At 38.8% G+C, this 15,844-nt stretch overlaps 2 protein-coding genes across 3 annotated transcripts in view; one reads left to right on the top strand and one right to left on the bottom strand.

Moving 5' to 3' along the window:
• Window positions 1–814: 814 nt before the first annotated feature.
• LOC115214312 (GTP-binding protein 8) lies at window positions 815–15,365 on the bottom strand. Of its 2 annotated transcripts, XM_029783484.2 has the most exons (7): window positions 15,210–15,365; window positions 11,927–12,263; window positions 10,104–10,202; window positions 8,418–8,548; window positions 5,120–5,219; window positions 2,768–2,880; window positions 816–1,283 (listed from the first exon to the last, which is right to left on the bottom strand). In XM_029783484.2, exons 2-7 carry the CDS (start codon window positions 12,236–12,238, stop codon window positions 1,205–1,207), a joined length of 834 nt encoding a protein of 277 aa, XP_029639344.1. In that variant the 5' UTR covers window positions 12,239–12,263; window positions 15,210–15,365; the 3' UTR covers window positions 816–1,204. The 2 variants fall into 2 exon arrangements, with proteins under 2 accessions (XP_036360353.1, XP_029639344.1); XM_036504460.1 differs by lacking the exon at window positions 15,210–15,365 and having other exon boundaries at window positions 815–1,283.
• Window positions 11,090–15,844, top strand: part of LOC115214056 (autophagy-related protein 13) — a 64,225-nt gene continuing 59,470 nt past the window's right edge. Inside the window, exons 1-2 of the mRNA XM_029783097.2 lie at window positions 11,090–11,102; window positions 14,195–14,198. The gene's annotated coding sequence lies outside the window, so the exon portion shown is untranslated. The remainder of the gene's footprint in view (window positions 11,103–14,194; window positions 14,199–15,844) is intronic.

Below are 15,844 nucleotides of genomic sequence, written 5' to 3'. Positions count from 1 at the left end.
AGCTTAAAGAAAGGAAATGTGCAAAGAGGCAAGAATCGGTGGAGGTGTGCCACACGAGAAGCTGGAAGAGACACACTGCGCTTCTAGAGAGTTGAGCTGTAGCGGCTTTGCAGACACTTCTGTAAAATACTCAATTTAAGTAAAAACAGGAGGAAAAGAAAAAAAAGAGCCATTCAATTGGCAACTGAAGCTGATGAGAAAGCTACCAGATGACTTTACATTGGAACCCAGGGTGGATCATGGGGCAACCCAGGCATGACCAACCCTGGATGGATCATGGGGCAAATGGATGTCTAATGATGAAACACTTGGACGGAATTTATTTACATTTGACGGATATTTGTCCTCATCTTGTTTGTTGTTTGCACAACGTTTCGGCTGATATACCCTCCAGCCTTCATCTGGTATTTTGGGGGAAATTTTGAACATGGGTTCTCATTCCTAAGGTATTTTTTGATGTTGTTGTTGTTATTATTCAGGTCACTGCCTGGAATCGAACTCGGAATCTTGGGGTTAGTAGCCCGTGCTCTTAACCATTATGCCATATGCTCATGGAATGAGAACCCACGTGACTTAACCCTGTGCCGGTGGCATGTAAAAGCACCCACTACACTCTTGGACTGGTTGGCGTTAGGAAGGGCATCCAGCCGTAGAAAAACATACCAAATCAGACTGCAGCCTGGTGCAGCCTCCTGGCTGGCCAGTCCTCAGTCAAACCGTCCAACCCATGCCAGCATGGAAAATGGACGTTAAACGATGATGATGATGATTGGAAATAACATCTTTTGGTAATGCTCATTTACAACTATCACATGAGGAACAAGGCTACACACACACACCATGCAATGGGCTTCTTTCAGTTTCCATCAACCAAATTCACTCACAAGGCTTTGGTCAACCTAGGGTTATAGTGGAAGGCATTTTCGCAAGGTGCTGTACATTGCAACTGAACCCAAGACCACATGTTCAGGAAGCAAGCTTCTTAACCACACAGCCCTGTCTCATAATATTTTAGTTCTTTTGCAGAGTTTGGGAAAGCACTTCAAAGCACATTTTCATCCTTTGACTTAAACAGGAATTGAACCATAAACTATAAATTGTTACAAACTCACAGAATCATTTCAAGTCGTAAATGTTGTTTCTTACAAAATTATAGTTTATTTTTTTGTTATTGATATGTTTATATTTTTATTATTTATCTTTGCTAACTGTTCACTGCAATGTTCCCAGTTATATAAGCTATAAAAGTCTGCAAAAAAGGAATCCCTTCACCTGTCAAAGAGCTGAAAAGAAAGGAAAAAAAGGAAGCAAAATAGAAAGCAGCTACCATTAGAAAAATGTCAATTTTTTTTTTTTTTAATAAATATAGAATATTCATAATGGAAAATTAGAAGGGATTTCAAACCTAACCAAAGCTTCTATATCACCTCATGTATTCTCACCAGGGCAAGTCCAGACACATCTCCACCATCATCTCTCCCTTACTGTCACTTTCTTTATCTTACTCTCCAATTCACTCACCTTCCTTTTCCATATGGAGTTTCCATGTATCTACTCTACATCAAGACACCTATATCTGTCCCTTCTATACCTTGAATCTCTCAAATGGTACAAAGCCACCACCCCCACCTAATGTCAAGGAGTTTTTGATGAAGGTGCCTCATAAAACACTGGTGCCATGCAAAAAGCCCCCAGTACACTCTGTAGAGTGGTGGGCGTTAGGAAGGACATCCAGCTGTAGAAAACCGTACCAAAACAGATGTGGAGCCTGGTGTAGCCCCTGGCCTGGCCAGCTCCTGTTAGGCAGTTCAACCCAAGCCAGCATGGAAACAGGATGTTAAATGATGATGATGATGATTAAGTTTGATTATAATCACAGGTGAGAATAGCAGAAATCAACTAGGATTATCTTTGAACCTACCAATCCTTATACACACGCACACAGAGTATTTGAAAAGTACAGTTCTGTTTTATAATACATATCTATAAATCTTAGAAGACTTATCAAGTGAAATAAATCTTTCTCAGATTATCTTTGCTAATCCTTTGTTTTCAACTGTCTTACTTCAATAGTGTAAGCGATTTTAAGTGTACTAAGATTTTAAAAATTTGTGTAGCTTTTGTGACAGGAGAAGTTACTCCTTTCACAACCTTGTTTCTGTTAAAATACTCTGCTTTTGATTCAATTTTATTTTGAAAATAACGAAAACTTTAATAAGAATAATACAAATGGCGACGGCCACTGGTTAATGCAAGGGAGATAACAAGGGTTAAAAAATTGAAATTGAGGAAAAAGTTAAATTGACGTATTTAATATTTTTAAAAACAATTATCATTATTCTTCTTCTTATTATTATTATCCTTATTGTTAAATGCTTAGCAGTATTTTCCCTGTTACTGCATTCTGAGTTCAAATTTTGCCGAGGTAGACTTTGCTTTTCATCCTTTCAGGGTTGATAAATTAAGTACCAGTTGTGTACTGGTGTTGATGAGGTCAACTAGTCCCCACCCCCGCCCTATAAAATTTCAAGCCTTGTGTCTTTAGTAGAAAGGATTATTATTATTATTTAAGCTGGTGTTTTGAATAAGAATTAACATGAAATTTTGATTGATGGATTAATTTAAAATCACTTTTAAAAACAGGAATCACGAATGGTCTTGACTGGGTTGACTTTAGGTAAAAATGAAATACTGAGTCTAACAAAACTCATAAAAGTTTATTGATGAAAAGGAATGGGATTGATTAAATTTTGAATTTTTCACTTACCTGATCAAAAATGGTTGAGGAAAGCAAATAATTTGGTTTTGAGTCTTAAGGATGGAGAACAAATTCTTTAGAAGTAAATGATGTCTGCATTTATCTATTTTCGTTAAAATTATCTGAAAGTAAACAAATATATACATCATAACACAAACAGCTGCCTACACTAACGATTATCTAACAGCTGTACTTCTATCATTCATTAATTCATAGCATATTCCGTACTCTCATGTTGCTTTATTCTGAAGTATAAGTTCTAAGAACTAGTTATAAGTATTGCTATGCCTAAGTGAAACCATGAAATATATATATATATCTCATCATCATCATTTAATGTCCGCTTTCCATGCTAGCATGGGTTGGACGGTTCGACCTGGATCTGGGAAGCTAGGAGGCTGCACCAGGCCCTGTCTGATTTGGCAGTGTTTCTACAGCTGGATGCCCTTCCTAACACCAACCACTCCGCGAGTGTAGTGGCTGTTTTTTACGTACCACCGGCACAGGGGCCAGAGCAGGCTGGCAAACGGCCACGATCGGTTGGTGCTTTTTACGTGCCACCGACACAGACGCCAGTCAAGGTGGCGCTGGCATCTGCCACGTTCGGACGGTGCTTTTTACATGTCACCGGCACGGACGTGTCTTAACCACAATTTCCATTTGAATTTTTATTTTGATGTTGATGTACTTGACTCAACAGGTCTCCTCAATATATGGCACCTGGGGCGAGTGTCTTTTATTATAGTCTTGGGCAAACCAAAGCCTGTTGAGTGGATTTGGTAGAGGGAAACTGAAAGAAGCCTGTCACACAGATATATTTGTATGTATGTAAATATGTGTATAATGTGTCTTTGCATTTGTCTCCCTCAGCTGCTTGACAAATGGTGTTACTTTGTTTATGGTCCCCACGACTTAGCAGTTCAGCAACAAGGACTGATAGAATAAATACCAGGCTTAAAAAAAGAAAAATTAAGTTCTGGGGTCGGCTCATTTGACAAAAATTCTTCAAGGTGGTACCTCAGGTAGGCTGTAGTCTAAGTGAAAACAAAAACCAAAAATGGTAGGAAGAGATGATCCTATAATCCAGTGTAAGCTTACAAGGATAATTCCTTAATAAAATTCATTTGCCAAAATCATGTTTAATTGAAGACTTGATCTTCCAAGGATTCTTTATTCCTCATTAACCATTAAGCCATGTGCCTCCACTGTAATTGAATCATTGAGTATTAATTGAAACGGTTGTAAGAAGCAAAGACGACCAAATTGTTTAAAATAAACAATTATTAACTTTCTTGTCTCCAGTTTCTTTTCTTTCTTCTTATATATATATATAGTGAGAATTTACAAAAGATGAAGATGGGTGTGTAAACAACAAACAGATGTATTAGTTCAGCACTCGAGAAGTTAGTTAGCAAGGCCATGGAGTTATGTACAGGGTGGTGTTCATGTAAAGAGTTCAGGCCACTTGCGGTCAAGGGAGACTTTGAACCGAGCGGTCGTCGGCATCTTCACCATCTCGTCCGGCAGCTTATTCCACGGATCCGCAACCCGGACGGAGAAAGCTCCTCTCCTTCGATTGAGATGAAATCGTCGCAGATAGAGCTTTTCAGAATGATCCCGCAGCCGACGCTCTGGAGCAGGAGTAAAGAACAGCTCCTTCGAGAGTTTACACTTTCTGCTTATGATGTGAGCAAGAATGAGATCACCACGGCGTCGTCGTTTTTCTAGAGAATAACGGTCGAGTGTCTTCAGCCTTTCTTCATAAGACAAATTCTTGAGACTAAGAACCATGCGGGTAGCCAGCTTCTGGACTCTTTCGAGATGATGTATGTCTTTGAGGAGATAAGGAGAAGAGACTTGAATCCCGTACTCCAATATGGGTCTCACCAGCGTGACATAGAGCAGTAGGAATATGGCTGCTGTGAGCATTCCAAATCACCGTCGAATCAAGAACAGAACTCTGCGTGCGAGTGAGAAAGTCTTTTACGTTTCGAGCCTAACTCTTCGACAGAAAGGAACACAGAAATAGAGAGAGAGAGAGAGAAAATAAAAAAGGTTTAGTGGTCAGCGATCTATCACTCACACACATATACATAACATACAAACACACAGAAAATGGGGCTTTTATCAGCAGTTTCTGTTCATTAGTTCCACTCTATTGGAATTAACGAAATTTATCAACTGCCTGCAGCCCCCTCAAAATTGCTGGTTTTGTGCCTGAATCGGAAAGCATTGGAAGAAAGAATTCCAAATGTCCTCAGAAGAACAGTTTATTTAACTCAACAGTAACAAAACCAAAATCTTTGCAAGATCTCATGCCATCTTCATACATTGTGCAACAATAGTCAAAAGAATACTTACAACGTAAGGAATACTGAATTCTTCAAACATTTTAAAAGCAATTTTGTCAGCAGATAAGATTCCAACTTTGGAATCAATCAATAAGAATGTTCGGGTTAAACTGTTAACGACAAAAATAAAATGTTTTACTGTGATTAAAGCTTGAAAAAAAGGGGTTGACTAATCAAGACAAGATCTTTGCACAAGTAAAGTACCAATGTCTATTTATCTTAATCCAGATCAAATATGGCATCTGAAGTAAAATCAGAATTTTGGAAATGAAACTTATCAACAGATCTACCATTTTCTAACTTTGCTTTTCAGTTATTAGAATTAGACGCAGAATAATTTTATTTTTCCCTTTGCGCAGGAGTGGCTGTGTGGTAAGTAGCTTGCTTACCAACCACATGGTTCTGGATTCAGTCCCACTGTGTGGCACCTTGGGCAAGTATCTTCTGCTATAGCCTCGGGCCAACCAAAGCCTTGTGAGTGGATTTGGTAGACGGAAACTGAAAGAAGCCCGTCGTATATATATATATGCGTGTGTGTGTTTGTGTTTGTCCCCCTAGCATTGCTTCACAACCGATGCTGGTGTGTTTATGTCCCCGTTACTTAGCGGTTCAGCAAAAAGAGACCGATAGAATAAGTCCCGGGGTCGAGTTGCTCGATTAAAGGCGGTACTCCAGCATGGCTGCAGTCAAATAACTGAACCGAGTAAAAGAGAGTAGTGGCTGTGTGGTGAGAAGCTTGCTTCCCAACCACACAGTTCCACTGTGTGGCACCTTAGGCAAGTGTCTTCCACTATAGCCTCAGGCCGACCAAAGCCTTATGAGTGGATTTGGCAGACGGAAACTGAAAGAAGCCTGTCATATATACATATATATGCAGTAATCCCTCGCCATATTGCGGTTTATTATTTAAGCTTACGTTGATTCCTCTGTGGTGGTGTTTTGCATTTCTAATAAAATAAATATATTTTAAATATACAACACTGTTTCTAGTTTCTACTTCGCAGATTTTCACCTATCATGGAGTGGGGGGGGGGGGGGGTTGTGAAATGTAACACCTGCAGTAGTCGAAGGATTACTATATGTATATGTTTGTGTGTCTGTGTTTGTCCCCCCACCCCATCACTTGACAACCGGTGTTGGTGTGTTTACGTTCCTGTAACTTAGCAGTTTGGCAAAAGAAACCTGTAGAATAAGTACTAGGCTTACAAAGAATAAGTCCCGGGGGTCGATTTATTTGACTAAAGGTGGCGCTCCAGCATGACCACAGTCGAATGACTGAAACAAGTAAAATGTTGAAAAATTAAAAGAATGCACCAAGTGATCTTTGTTCTGTTTTGGAATTTCTTTGGTCAATTTTGGGATTTAAATCTCTCTTTGTATCTTTCCCTTGTTACAATCCGTTGACTGCAGCCATGCTGGAGCACTGCCTTGCAGGATCTTTGAGCCAAACAAATCAACCCCAGGGTCTATTATTTTTTTAAAGTTTGGTACTTATTCTCTCAATTCTTTTTGCTGAACTGCTAAGTCCTGGGAACATAAAGAACCTGATACCATCGTGAAGCAGTGGTGGGGGACAAACACAGACTCAAAGATACACACAGAGGCTTCTTTCAGTTTTCATCTACCAAATTTGGTTGCCTATAGTAGAAAAGTCTTGCCCAAGGTGCCATGCAATGAGACTGAACCTAGAACCATGTGGTTGGGAAGCAAGCGACTTACCACACAACCATGGCTGCATCTCATTTGTATAGAAAATAATTGTCGAGCAAGATAGGTTTATGAACTGGTCGGAAATAGTCTTTGAAACATAGGGTGTGTGTGTGTGTGTGCATGCACAATGTCCCCTGGTATCAGAACCAATCTTGGCCAGCAGACATGGCGTCTGGGGCGAAGAGGATGCTTGTAATAATAAAAAAAAATCTGTTCTGGCTTCTATTATTACCTCTGCCTTAGCGAAGGCGGCGGAGGTATTGTTTTCAGTCGAGTTTGTTTGTTTGTGGAGACAAGATATCTCAAGAACGGCTGAATGGATTCAGATGGAACTTTCAGGGATGTCTGGCCTCGTGACTGGCCCAAACTCATTAGATCCTGGGATCGTTCTGCATTATTCGTTAGATTTACGGGATTACGATTTTACTTTCACTTTCAAGTCTTTCTCAATTATCTCCCCTTAGACGGTTTCCAAAGTTTTGTTTTCGTTTCTGGATTATTAATTCTACTCGCGTCTCTGTCTTAGCAGAAACTCATGGATAAAGAAATCAAACTACATAAACACACGGCAGCAAAACCGTTCAGAAATTAAATAACACATATTTTTATAATATATATACATATAGGCGCAGGAGTGGCTGTGTGGTAAGTAGCTTGCTAACCAACCACATAGTTCCGGGTTCAGTCCCACTGCGTGGCATCTTGGGCAAGTGTCTTCTGCTATAGCTTCAGGCCGACCAATGCCTTGTGAGTGGATTTGGTAGACGGAAACTGAAAGAAACCTGTCGTATATATGTATATGTATGTATGTGTTTGTACCCCTAGCATTGCTTGACAACAGATGCTGGTGTGTTTACGTCCCCGTCACTTAGCGGTTCGGCAAAAGAGACCGATAGAATAAGTACTGGGCTTACAAAGAATAAGTCCCGGGGTTGATTTGCTCGACTAAAGGCGGTGCTCCAGCATGGCCGCAGTCAAATGACTGAAACATGTAAATGAGTATATATATTATACATACATATTAATACTTTTACAGTATACTTACATCTATACATACATCTATACATTGATCTAAAACAACAGGATTACTAAAGGAAGGCTGGAATTTAGGAGTAGAGAAAGCTAAAAGGTCTCTTGCTATTCATTTAAAAATTCCTCATTAGAACTTATTATTATCACCTCTGCCTTTGAAACTGTTTTGAATGGTGAATTTGTTAACTTTGGCTTGTATCAAATAAGGATTAAACTATCTATTACTGTTACTAAATTATCTACAGCCACCTTCACATTCCATGACTACCATTGGGATCGATCAGGTACCGGACAAGGATTCTGGATTATTTTTCCATTTTTTTTAAACTTAATTTTTGACAGTGGTCGGCTTCATTTTTAGTATTCTCGTTTGTGAGAGCAGTCGAGTTTATTTCAGATATTCTCATTTTAAAACTCATCTCTGATTAATCGTTGGTGGAGGTTTTCCCTCTTTGAGTGCTCTTGTTATATTTGGCTTACGTTTAAGAATTACGAAATGAAACAAAGCAAAACAGGTTTAATTCTAACGAAGAAAATTAAGATTCTGGCTCATGATGTCTACTTACTTTCTTCTTGAACTGATGTAATTCTCCACACTTTCAACAAAATGTTCCGGCATGTTGTAACCATAACCTGGCATGTCGATTAAACGAAATGTGTTCTCCAGTTCATAAAAGTTTAGACATTTTGTTCGACCCTAAATTAAATTTGAAAGAATGGAATTTGATTTTCATAAAGAATAACTTGGAATGACAATATTTCATCAAAACTTTGGCCTTAAAATATTAAATGATAAGGAGACTGGTGCTTCCATGCTGTTACCTGTAACAAGCAGTCACCACACGTTGTAAAGTGGTTGGCATTAGGAAGGACATCCAACCTCAGGAGCCATGCCAAAACAGACAACAGGACCCTGGTGTAGCTCTCCAACAGGCCAGCTCTTGTGTAACCATCTAACCCATGCTAGCATGGAAGACAGATGTTAACTGATGATGACAATGATGATCATGATGATGATGATATTTTAAAGTTATGATTCTAAACCCCCCAAAAAAGAAGAGAGACTGAATTGTTTACAATGATTTCCTTGTCACCCAAGTGATCATCATCATCATCATCATTTATACATAATGTATGCATTCCATCTCATCAAAGAATGGCTTAACCCTTTCGTTACCATATTTCTGTTGAGATGCTGTGTGTTTCTTTCAATTAATATAACAAAAGAATTTAGTAAAATAACTTAGTTATCATTAAGCCAGTGTTAGGAACATAAATTGTGACTAAAATTTGGTGGAAGATTTTAATTCAAAACTTATGAAAACAAGACATTTGTACTCAGAGCCAGAACCGGTTTCAGCTGGGTTGATAACGAAAGGGTTAAACAACAACACTTTACTGTGATCAGGAATCTAAATTTCCATAATATTTAAGAGCAAAATCATTATCTCAACCATTTCGCATTCAGATTACTCTGTCAAATGCAATCCTCATTTCTTCAGATTGTCTGCAATTAATCATGCTTTTGTCATGGCTTTGGAATTTCAATGATGTGATTGTTTATCTTTAGAATGAAATTGAAGGATATGTGGCTGTGTGGTAAGAAGTCTGCTTCCCAACCACATGGTTCTGGGTTCAGTGCCATTGCATGGCACCTTGGGCAAGTGTCTTCTACTATAGCCTTAGGCTGACCAAAGCCTTGTAAGTGGATTTAGTAGAAGGAAACTTAAAGAAGCCCATTGAATGTGTGTGTGTGTGTATATATATATATATATATATATTTATATACACATGCATGTATGTATATAAATATGTATGTATGTATATAAATATGTATGTATGTGTATATATAATATGTATGTATATATATAAATATATATATGTATGTATATATATATAAATATTTATATAAATATTTATATATATATATATATATATATATGTATGTAAATATATATATATGAAAATAAACAGATCAACATATATACATACATACAACAAGCTTGTTTTAGTTTCTGTCTACCAAATCCAAGGCTAAAACAGAAGACACTTGCCTAAGGTGCCACAGAGTAGGACTGAGCCGAGAGCCATGTGTTTGGGAAGCAAGCTTCTTACCACACAGCCACACTTGTGCCTGAGTAATCAGACCAGCTGTTGGATGCTGAAAACCAGGATTGATCCAGGGTCCTTTAGATGTTCAGTCTAACGCTAATTAAACAAAATTTTGAGAAGAAAATTCGAAAAGCACACACTGGTTTTCTTGAGACATCAACTCGTAAATCAGGAGAGCTGTGGAACAAACACTTCAAGAGTGAAGACTTTCCCACATTACTTCGTCCAAGAAAAGCAACCTGAAAAATAAGGGATCTTTAAAATAAATCAAAAAGATGAAACAAAACGAATTAGAAAGATACATTGTAAGTAAATACTCCAAGGTATGTTTGTGTGCGTGTGTGTGAATCTTACATGGTTGGGTGGTTAAGAAGCTCTCTTTACAACTACGTGGTTTTGAGTTCAGTTCCACTGCATGGCACCTTGGATAAATGTCTTTTAGTATAGCCCTGAATCAACCAATGCCTTGAGAATAACTTTGGTAGACAGAAACAGAAAGAACCCCACTGGTGCTGGTGCTTTGAGAAAAGTGCCAAGTACATTCTGTGAAGTGGTTGGGTTTAAGAAGGGCATCCAGCCACAGAAACCCTGCCAAAACAGACAACAGAGCTTGGCATAGGCCTCTGGCTTGCCAGCTCTTGTCAAACTGTCCAACCCATGAGAGAGAGAGATGTGAAGGTTGTTGTCAATTTCCTGTCAGTAAAATAATCTGCTGGCTCTGCACTTTCAAAGAAGTATTGTAAATGAGACTCCTTACTTGAAAACAACAGGTAAGGGTCAGCAATAGGAAAGAAATCTGGCTGTAAAAACAAGGCTTCAATTATATATACTCATCTCACCCATGCCAGCACAAGAAAATAAACCTAAAACAATGAATGAGAAGCTTTGGTTGACTCAAGTCGATGGCAGGAGTGTCAAAGAGTGGGATCAAACCAGAACCATACAATCAAGTCTGTAACCACACATACTCTCTTTTTACTCTTTTACTTGTTTCAGTCATTTGACTGTGGCCATGCTGGAGAACCACCTTCAGTCGAGCAAATCGACCCCGGGACTCATTCTTTGTAAGCCCAGTACTTATTCTATCGGTCTCTCTTGCTGAACCGCTAAGTGACGGGGACGTAAACACACCAGCATCGGTTGTCAAGCAATGCTAGGGGGACAAACACAGACACACAAACATATACACACACACATACATGTATATATATATATATATATATATATATATATATATATATATATATACATACATATATACGACAGGCTTCTTTCAGTTTCCGTCTACCAAATCTACTCACAAGGCATTGGTCGGCCCGGGGCTATTGCAGAAGACACTTGCCCAAGATGCCACGCAGTGGGACTGAACCCGGAACCATGTGGTTGGTTAGCAAGCTACTTACCACACAGCCACTCCTGCGCCTATACACATATGTATACATAGACAAATAGTGGTGTACTAAATACCATACAATATAAATTTTTGATTGATTAAAACTATTTCCGCCTCTAGAAGATGTGTCATTATCATCAAAAGGCATTTAAGACCAGTTCCACTTAAGGAAGGGAGATAATCTCAATATTCAAGAATTCTCCAGAGTTGAGATACCATTAAGGCAAAGAACCAGCTTATTGTCTGGAGATAAGAAGACATTCATAAACATGTTTCTGCCTCAATAGCCATCATCAGCACATCACTTGTCTGACTTTATCTCCAGAAGCCAAAGGACTTAGACTGACACAGAAAAGAGTTGAGCACTGTTATGGCTGAGGTAATTTGCATAATTTAAACAATAATGAGTGAAGAGAAATAACTAAACGTGTGAATTTTATAATTGAATTTTAAGATGAGAAAATGGTGGTACAGAATTGTAAAAGACATTACAGAAAGAAGACAATCTGTTTTTTGAACAGAAATAAAAAAAAACCCATTCGACTAAAAGACTACAAAAATGTCTTATACCTCAGGCAATTTCTCATCTGGAAGATCTTTCACATCAAATACCGATTTCAGAAACTTTACTTTGTGTTTTTTCCCATGTGGTTCAAATAATGTCATTCCTTCCTGGATTTCCTTGGGGTTTGGTTGGAAAATTAAATGATCTTCTAAAATAGGTTCTTGGAGATATTTCTGAAGTTTTAAAATTGGATTTTGGTAAATTTCTTTCAGCTGATCAGCATTCTGCAAATGACTTTTTAATCGGTAAAGAGGCATCAATTTTGAGACAGTCCTTTTATCAATTACATCAGATATAAACCTTTTCGTTACAATCATTTCTTATCCAAGACGGGTGTTTCGTCTGTAAAACATAAAAAAAAATAGAATAAAGAAAACAACATGAATATATCAATAAAATATAGGTGCAAGAGTGGCTGTGTGGTAAGTAGCTTGCTTCCCAACCACATGGTTCCAGGTTCAGTCCCACTGCGTGGCACCTTGGGCAAGTGTCTTCTACTATAGCCTTGGGCAGACCAAAGCCTTGTGTAAATTTGATAGATGGAAACTGAAAGAAGCCTGTCATATATATATATATAGATATATATATATATACATATACATACACACACACATATATATACATACATACATACATATATATATATATATATATATATATCTGTGTGTGTGTGTGTGTATGTGTTTGTTTGTGTCTGTGTCTGTCTCACAACCATCACTTGACAACCGATGTTGGTGTGTTTACATTTCTGTCACTTAGCGGTTTGGCAAAAAGACACTGATAGAATAAGTACTAGGCTTACAAACAATAAGTCCTGGGGTAGATTTATTCAACTAAAGGTGGTGCTCCAGCATGGCTGCAGTCAAATGACTGAAACACGTAAAAGACTGTCTCTTAATAGTTTTGATATTCTAAAACCACAAGAAAAAAAAGAAATGTTAAAACATTCCAAAAGTTAGGAAAGTTTTGATTCAAAGCCCAACAGTTGCCAAGATGGAGTTTGTGGCAGCACAAGCACAAAAGTGAAAGAATGGAGAGAAGAAAGAACTGGTAATTCATCCCTTTCCATCATGCCCTTCACTCCTTGTCGTGTCTAGGCCATCCACCCCCTTACTCTGCTTTTCTCAACTCCAAGCTGTTCATTTGTCTGCTTCTTTCCAGTTGGATCCTTGCTGCTTTTTCAGATTTTGCTGCCCTGTGTCATGTTTCCCGAGGGAAGGTCTTCCTCTCCCGGGTCTTGTTAGGTTTGAATTGTCATCAATGCTCCTGTAACTTTGCTTTTTCTAGTTAGGGACCTTGGCCCTACACAAACCCATTTTGACCTCTGGGGAGAGGTGATGCATTTTAGGCTTGTGACAGCAGACTTCCAATTCTTTAAGTCTGTGCATTCACCATCAAAACGCTTTGGAGGATAAATACAGAATAAAACAAGTTTTAAGAAGCATAAAGTGGAATGATGTTAGCAAAGTACTTCGATGTCAGCAAAGTATATCATAGAAAATAGTGATAGGAGGTTGTGCAACATGAACACCACTCACTACCTCTCAGCTACCATGACATCATCATCATCATCGTTTAACGTCCGCTTTCCATGCTGGCATGGGTTGGACGATTTTGACTGAGGTCTGGCGAACCAGTCGGCCGCACCAGGCTCCAATCTTGATCTGGTAGAGTTTCTACAGCTGGATGCCTTTCCTAACGCCAACCACTCCAAGAGTGTAGTGGGTGCTTTTTACATGCCTCTGGCACGGGGGCCAGTCAGGCTGTACCGGCAGTGACCTTGCTCGAATCTTTTTACACATGCCACCGGCACAGGTGCCAGTAAGGCGACGTTGGTAGTAAGGCGAGTAACATAAAAAAATAAGATCAAGATGACCAGTGGAATCATTAAACCACAAGTTTTATATGAATGTTTCCTTCTCCGTGGGAATGCCTCCTACAAAGTCAGAAAACAGTACAGCACCCCATGACTTCCAGAAACATTTTTTCACACTCAGAGTCACTGAAGCATGGAACAAACTGCCTGCATCAGTTGTTAGTTGCTGAGACATTGCATCCTTCAAAACCTCCATGATTCCTGAAAGTCACCAACACTACACCTGACATCCCTCCCCACTCTATATACATGCACACCTGTACATCATGACTCATACACAGTTCACCTCCCTGAAATTTCTACATAATTCTATGTACAGTACATGCACCTTTGATGAATTGTAGTGCACCTAGGCACTTTAGTACCATAACTTCACTATTATTATTATTAGTAGTAGTATTAGTATTATTTATTTATTTATTCTTAACCAACCAAAGGCGACCTACAAAACATTTGGGATCTGATTTAGAAGTTTTCCATTCCCTTCATGAGTGTTCCGACTAGAAATAGGGATCTCCCAGTTCCAGGAGTCTTATTACATGCTTAGTTCCAATCACGAGTTTCGCTATGTACAAGGGCTTGCACTGGTAATATGTAATCGAGTTACAGCTGTTATACGGGTGGCTCGTCAGCGCCTACATTGGCACCCCACCCAGGTTAACCTCCTGAAGAGTCAGGTGCTAGAAACCCAGTTGGAAACAATTGATAAACACGAAAGACATTTCTAATCCGACCGTAACTTAAGCTCGTCGCTCAGTCTCTTTGCAGTTGTGTTTGTTTACTTTCCCGGTGAAAGATGATCGAAACGATCTTGATCGAGGTCATGCTATTCCAACCGTGGCCATCCCATCTTTTAATAGCATCTACAAAGACTTCATGTGTAACTTCAGTTGTTTTAAAACGACGTCAAGGTGGAATTTGAGGGTGATTTGTTTACTATTTTTAACAAGTTCAGTGATAGCGAAACTTCTATCGTTGCTTCGTCGTTTTAATATAAGAATAATGAACACCACAACACGATAAATACAGGTACAAGATTGACAGTGATGGTCTGGAATCTCGTATAAACTACACTAATTTACCAACAGCAACTTCAAATTCCATCGGCCACCAGACTAGTTTACTGGTACCTCGTACGGTACAAGTTAATACACTTGTATCATTTACTCCAACGAACAGGTACCTGTATTTCTTTTAGTTACTTAAATAGATTTAGTATTAGTTTAATTTAGCGTATGTTGACCAATGTGACCACCTCTGGTACAGTAAAATCCGTAATTCGAAATAAGTTTGGAGCCCAAGGTTACAGAAAATCGATTTAATCTATAATGGTAAATAGAACACTTCTTGTAGTTATAACATAGCGCTATATTGAGACATTCCAAACAATCTAGTAAAAATAAATGACTTACAAAGTTTTTCAAATAAAGTTCCTTCCTGACCAACATGCAGAGAAGATGCCGCAACAAACTTTCGGTGTCGATGGAGTTCGACCGACAAAAGACGAAGGTTTGTGGTAAAATGGTAGTTATTTCCCTTCGTATAGATTGCGGAGAACCTTTCATTCAGCGAATCTCACACCTGACAACTTCATAGACCGGCAATGGAAGGGTTTTTTTTTTCTTTCTGTGGTCTTTGTGGCCGAGTGTTAAACATACACCACAGTTCAGGGAAAGAGGATTCTTGCAACTCAAGAATAACTGATGATATGTACAGAAAAGGAATTTTTATATCTGACATCTTCCGTATTCGTCTTCTTTGATAGACTATTATAGGATCAACGGAAGGTTCCGAGTTCAATCCACCCTGAGGACAGCATTTCAAAAGTAACTAGAGGAAACTTTAGAGCAGTGTCGTCTTGTCAGAAGTCTTGGACACAGTATATGTAGTTCGTTACCTGGGGCCTCATAAGGTCTAGGGGCCTATCATTGACCTATGTATGTTGTGACTTATTGCTAACAAAAAAACAGTAAGGATCAAGTGCATTGATTTGCCCAGTGGCCTATAACTTTGTTAAGATGGTACTGCCTAGGTGTCATGACGTAGG

The sequence above is a fragment of the Octopus sinensis genome, linkage group LG7 (assembly GCF_006345805.1).
Source record: "Octopus sinensis linkage group LG7, ASM634580v1, whole genome shotgun sequence".
Lineage (NCBI taxonomy): Eukaryota > Metazoa > Mollusca > Cephalopoda > Octopoda > Octopodidae > Octopus > Octopus sinensis.
Note: the sequence above shows the minus strand (reverse complement) of the source record. Positions and strands in the feature narration are given on the sequence as shown.

Bases quoted from the DNA above. Each gene is read 5' to 3' on its own strand.
- LOC115214312 (XM_029783484.2), bottom strand. From the start codon at position 12,238: ATGATTGTAACGAAAAGGTTTATATCTGATGTAATTGATAAAAGGACT. The intron at 8,549-10,103 runs GTGTGTGCTTTT...AATTTAATTTAG, and splicing joins TTGATGTCTCAAGAAAACCA to GGTCGAACAAAATGTCTAAA. The intron at 2,881-5,119 runs GTAAGTATTCTT...GTTTACTTTCAG, and splicing joins AATTCAGTATTCCTTACGTT to ATAATTTTAACGAAAATAGA.